At 30.0% G+C, this 5,917-nt stretch overlaps 1 protein-coding gene across 1 annotated transcript; it reads left to right on the top strand.

Moving 5' to 3' along the window:
- Positions 1-508: 508 nt before the first annotated feature.
- On the top strand, positions 509-4,494 carry LOC145126069 (acyl-CoA). Its single transcript, XM_079061474.1, has 12 exons — positions 509-757; positions 1,278-1,424; positions 1,539-1,721; positions 1,856-1,938; positions 2,044-2,242; positions 2,333-2,454; positions 2,537-2,603; positions 2,666-2,716; positions 2,932-2,984; positions 3,251-3,461; positions 3,607-3,777; positions 4,194-4,494. Exons 1-12 carry the CDS (start codon positions 695-697, stop codon positions 4,251-4,253), a joined length of 1,410 nt encoding a protein of 469 aa, XP_078917600.1. The 5' UTR covers positions 509-694; the 3' UTR covers positions 4,254-4,494.
- The last annotated feature ends 1,423 nt before the right edge of the window (positions 4,495-5,917 follow it).

The raw sequence follows: 5,917 nt of genomic DNA, 5'->3' as shown, positions 1-5,917 counted from the left end.
TAATTTTTCCATTAAAGTTTCAACAAACTATTCATCTTTATAATTTTGCAATTATATTTTTACTTCTTTATATTTTTGTCACTAAACTTTCATTTTTACTTCTTTACAACCCTTTTTCTTTATTCTTTATCATTTTTGTCTGCCGTATTCTTCTATCCTTTATTTTTTTTTAAAAGATTCAGTTGTGACTTTTCTCACATGTTTTTTTATATTTTCTCAAAAATGGTCCTTTTTTTAGTCCATTTACAATTTTGTCTTCCATTTTTCAACGTTATTCTATTTTGATACTTTCTTTTCTTCTATTATCAACCCGAACTTTTTAACATTAAGACTTTCGTCAAATATTTTCTAAAAAGTTGCTAAATTAAATCAATTTTATTTATTCTTTGTAATTTTCGTTTATCATATTCTTGTACTTTTTTTTTTTTTTTTTTTTTGAAAAGAATGACCCGTGCGGTTGTCCCTTTTCCTAGTTATTATTATTACCTAATTTTGGTTTCTCAAAAAATAACCAAAAAGAAGATAGAAAAAATTGTAGTTAGGAGGGAGGGGCTCCAAGATTGAAATTCGAGAGTAGACAGGGGAAGCTTTGGTGTCGCAAGATAACCCACACACAAGTGGCTTTGGTTCGCTGAAAGAGACTCCGAAAGCCACAGTTGGCACCTTCAACTTCAGCTTCGGCTTCTTCTCGGCCATGGCAATGTCCATGGCTGTGGTTCGCCCTTCACCATTTCTCGGCGACATCGATTTTGGCCTTGTAAGCCTTATCCCTTCCCAATTTATTCTGGAATTAACGATTTATACCTCTATTCAGATCATACAGATTCTCGAGTTTGTAATTGTAAGCATCGTGTTTATAGTTACTTCAGTTGCCATGCCATTGAATTGAGTGACCAGTGATATGCTATCTGAATTGAACTAGTTTTCAACTGCGGGATTGATGTGTGTTCATCAGTAACAAAAGATTGACGACTGAATTCACTTTCAACAAATACATCTCGATTTTTTCTCTAGACCTAAAGTTAATTCTTTTCATTTGTTTAATTTTTTCATATAAACCATCTCTTGAACTGTAATTACTATATTAAACTCTGCTACCAGACTCCATTGTCTCCTCTCCTTGCTTTTAATTTTTGTCCTCCAAAACTGAAATGTTCAGATTATCATGTTGGACTCGCAACTCTCAAGTCCTTACTGATTAATAGAAGTTAGCAATATGAACCTTCGATGTAGAAAATGCTTTTGGTATATCATTTCATTGAAACTTATTTTTCTAGGGAGGCTTATCATGTAGAAAACACTTCCTAATTCCCAATCACACATCAAGAATAAAAGCACTCTTTTGGGAACCTAAGAAGCCTGTGGAACCTCCTGAAATGTATCTCTCCTTAAACAACTTCACATCGACCAAGATCCATACCAAGGTGTGTAATCAAATCATGTATACATGTTTACAATAAATTGACATGAAAGACTTCTGTTTTCTATTTTCTATAAGTGCCCTTGTAATGTATGCTGTTATATTGTTTGTAATTTAGGAAGAATCATCAGAAACTGAGAAAGCTAAAAAGATATCAGTTTCTGTAGTCTCTTCAATTTTAGAAGTTCCTTCTAGTGATTGGGATGCATGCAGTCTTGATGCTACTGGTGTACAACAATTTAATCCTTTTCTTTCTCATGGATTTCTTTCAAGCCTAGAGGAATCAGGTTCTGCAATTAAGGTTAGAAATTTTACATCAAGCAAAGTTTTGTACTATTTGCATGAATTTATAACTTTGTTCCCTCTTTACCTTCATTAACATCTTATAAATTATAACATATACATTCTTTTTTATATTTTTTAATGCTAAATTAGGAAACAGGATGGCTGCCACGTCACATAGTTGCATATGATGAAGATAAAAATATCATGGGCGTGATCCCATTGTATCTAAAAAGGTTATTTATTCAATAGTCAATAGTCAATAGTCAATACCCTTTGAGATTTATAAAGACATGCAGTTATTTGATTCTCATATCTATTTTTTTTTTTTTTAACTGCAGTCATTCATATGGTGAATATGTTTTTGACCACTCATGGGCTGATGCTTATTATCGTTATGGTTCAAGGTATTATCCAAAATTGCAGTGTTGTGTGCCTTTTACTCCAGTACCTGGTCCAAGGATCTTATTGAGAAACACTTCATACAAAGATCAAGTCTTTGACATTTTAGTATCTGCTATGAAGGATTTGGCAATTAAGGTATTTATTATCTTTCATTCTAAATTCTAAAACTATCAATTTTATATTATTGTCTTTTTTAATTTTAAGTTTGCATTTGCATTTTGGCAGTTTGGAGTTTCATCATTACACATAACCTTTTCCTCTGAACAAGAATGGAATGCATTGAAGGGTAAAGATTTCCTGCAAAGGACTGGAATGCAATATCACTGGAAAAACCGCAACTACAAAAAGTCAGCAAAACTTTGACTTTTGAATCTTGACTTTAACCATTTTAAGCATATACTATTAATTTTTTTTTTTTCACATCAACAGTTTTGATGATTTCTTGATGGACATGAAGCAAAGCAAAAGAAAAAATATTCGACAAGAACGCAAGAAGGTACATTTGCTTAATGTGTACATCACATTGGAGGGCGTTTTCGTAATTTCATCTTTTTGCAGATACCTGCTCAAAATCTGACAATGAAGCGTCTGAGGGGTTACGAAATTAAGGTGTGCTTATGGATTATTCCATTTAGTATTTTTCTTTATGAAATATATCTATTTTTTTAATAGGTAATAAAATAACAATGTACTTTTTGATTTGTCCCACTTAGGCTGCTGTTCTTTTTTGTACATAAATTATGTTTGGTTTTTGTATTTAAAGTTTTTTTTTTTTTAAAAGAAAAAAGAAACTTAATCTTACTTGGTTTATTTCACACTTACAGGCTAAGCATTGGGATACATTTTATACATTCTACAGGAACACCACAGACAACAAGTTCAGTGCATATGACTCTTTCTTCATCCATTGGTTTTTCTGTAATTATATAATTCGACTCTAAATTTTCTTTCCCAAAGAGAATCATATCTCACAATTGAGCATATGAAGATAATTTTTGTAGCTCTTTGTATTTGGATGAAATTGCTATAATTGGTGTATAATTTTTTTAAAGTAGAAACAAATGGAAGTAATTAAGTTGCTATTTTTTTTTTTTTTTTACTTATAATATATTAAATGGTGTTGATGTACATTGATTGGCATAGGTGGGGTACTCCTTATCTAACAAGAGAATTTTTCCATATGATGGGCTCAAAAATGGAGGATCATGTAATGCTAATTGTGGCTGAGGAAGGGGAGGAGGTGGTGGCCGGAGCTCTTAATCTTATTGGCGGAGATACAATTTATGGGCGGCTGTGGGGTTGTCTGCCACGTGTCTATTATCCAAGTTTGCATTTTGAAGCATGCTACTATCAGGTTGTTACCCTTTTATCATATGAAAAAGAAAACATAAATATTAATAAGCATTTCGTTTTGTTTGACTAATGATTAAATGTCTAAAATGCCCTTCAAAGTGAGAGAATCGGTTCAAAAACCCTAATTTTTTAATTTTTGATATTAGGCAATTGAGGCTGCGATCGAGCTAAATTTGGAGAAAGTAGAGGCAGGAGCTCAAGGGGAGCATAAAATCCAACGTGGCTATCTACCTGTCACCACGTACAGCTGTCATTATTTATTAGATGAAGGTTTTAGACAAGTCATTGGCAACTTTTTGTCTCGAGAAACAGATCAGGTAACATTTTTATATTTTTATTTCACCTTTTTCAAAACCGAGAAACAACAAAAACGATTAACTTAAAAGGGTAAAAAAGAATAGAGTAAATTACACTTTTGGTCCCTGAGTATAGTTAATTAATGCAACTTTGGTCCTAATAGGTTTTCCTTTGCAAATTTGGTTCTTATTTAAGGTTTTTGTAACGTTAACTGTTCAAGTTCCAAGTAAAATGACTATTTTTGGTCCCTGAGTATAGTTGATTTTTTCAATTCTGGTACCAAAAGTATAGTTATATTACTGAACAAATACGTTTCAAAAACCTCAAATAAGGACTAAAATTGCAAAAATTGAGTATACTCAAGGACCAAAATGTAGTTTAATGAAAATAACGTAATGTTTTTTTTTTTTTTTTTGGATTGTGATTTTTTTAACAGGTGAAGCTTGTTACAGAACTGATAAAGGATTCTGGCCCTTTCAAAGATGGGATAATTTAAGGTAAGAAACGTGAAATGAAAGGATTTGGAATTTATATAATGTAGGTAGAATGTTGGGTGGAATTTGTTGAGCAAGAAATAGGAAAAATATATAAAGTTAAAAGGGAAAAAAGGTAAATGGACTTCATTCCTAGTTAAACAATTGTATATATAGTGCTACATTTGTAGATACGATTTAACTTGTATAGTAATGGGGGTAAATGATGGACTTCCCTTGAGGCCCGACCCATGATTATATTTACTTACTTTTTTCATTCTATATATTATTTTTTTTTCTATAAAATATTTAACATATCCAATATTTAAAAGGAAGATTGTGGAAGGTTCAGGGTGGAAGGATCGGGAAGTAAAGTCGTAACCAGTGTGGTAACCCCAGGAACAGGCGAGGGTTATGAAAAATTCAAACCAAAGTGAAAGGGTTGTTTGTGAACAAAAGCATAAAAGTGAAGGGTCAATATTATAAATTGGAGGACCAAAATTGACATAAAAAGGTGTCACTTTACTGTTAAAATCTTTCATAACTTTAATATATATATAATAATAAATAATAACCTTTATTTAACAAAAAAACACATGCTCACAAACCCTTTTAAATACATAAACTTTTTCAAATGTTTTTTTAATTGATTAATTTGCTCTCAAACACATATGGCTATAAAAATTAAAAGTTATATATATATATATATATATATATATATATATATATATATATTATGTGCCTGCTATTTTTTATATTTTATCAATCAATCAACTAGTCAAAAAAGTAATAAATATTTAAAATATAAGTATGATTAGAAGAGTAAAATTAAATATTTGTGAATGCGCAAAATATAGAAAACATAAGTCAAATAATCAGATTTGACGGATAGATGTTTCTCAGGTTGAGGGTTCAAGTACCGTTGTGGACAAAATATGTAAATTTATGAGTAAAATAGTAAATGTACATGTAAGTCGTTATACAAAAAGAAAATAAAAAAAAGAGTTTTCTACTAACATTTTCAAAACTAGTTAAAACTCTAAAAAACCATATAAAAATAATGGGAAATTAAGTAAACTAATAATTATAAATGAATTATATATATATATATATATATATATATATATATATATATATATATATATATATAGTTTTTGAAAAATAATTATTTACTCTGGAATGCTCTATTTTGGATTTGATCTTTAAATTTCAGAGTTTTTTTTTTTTTTTTTTTTTTTTTTTTTTCATTTAAAAGAAATCTCTGTACTTGTGTCTCAAAATGTCAATTTTTAAGTGTTTAATGTAATCGTTTTCAATCAAATGTCTGATTTTATGCCATAATAACGTATATAGTTCACATTTACTATGTTTGTTTAACTTTGTGTTAGATTTAAGTAATAACGATTTTTTCTCGAAATTCCGGAATTTTCATCGCTCTCGGACTTGTTTTTGAAATTCAAGAGTTTTTTTAAACCCTAAAATTTCAGACTGGAATCCTGAATGTTGGTTAAGAATTCTAGACAGTCCAAAAAAGTATTTTTTTTGTCAGAAAAATGTATTTTTTCTCACCGGAATGTCTATTCGAGACTTGATGGTTGTTTTTACCAAAAACATTTTTTTAAATATATATTAAATTTTGGTTAGATTACTAAATTTCCATAAAAACCTTCACCAAACGCGTTCCAAT

This window comes from Lactuca virosa, chromosome 7, assembly GCF_052849685.1.
Source record: "Lactuca virosa cultivar CGN04683 chromosome 7, Lactuca_virosa_CGN04683_v6, whole genome shotgun sequence".
Taxonomy (NCBI): Eukaryota; Viridiplantae; Streptophyta; class Magnoliopsida; order Asterales; family Asteraceae; genus Lactuca; species Lactuca virosa.
This window is presented reverse-complemented; position numbering and strand designations above follow the sequence as displayed.

Coding starts and splice junctions, on each gene's coding strand:
- LOC145126069 (XM_079061474.1), top strand. CDS start 695: ATGGCAATGTCCATGGCTGTGGTTCGCCCTTCACCATTTCTCGGCGAC. Junction 1,939..2,043: donor ATCCCATTGTATCTAAAAAG/GTTATTTATTCA, acceptor TTTTAACTGCAG/TCATTCATATGGTGAATATG. Junction 3,462..3,606: donor TTGAAGCATGCTACTATCAG/GTTGTTACCCTT, acceptor TTTTGATATTAG/GCAATTGAGGCTGCGATCGA.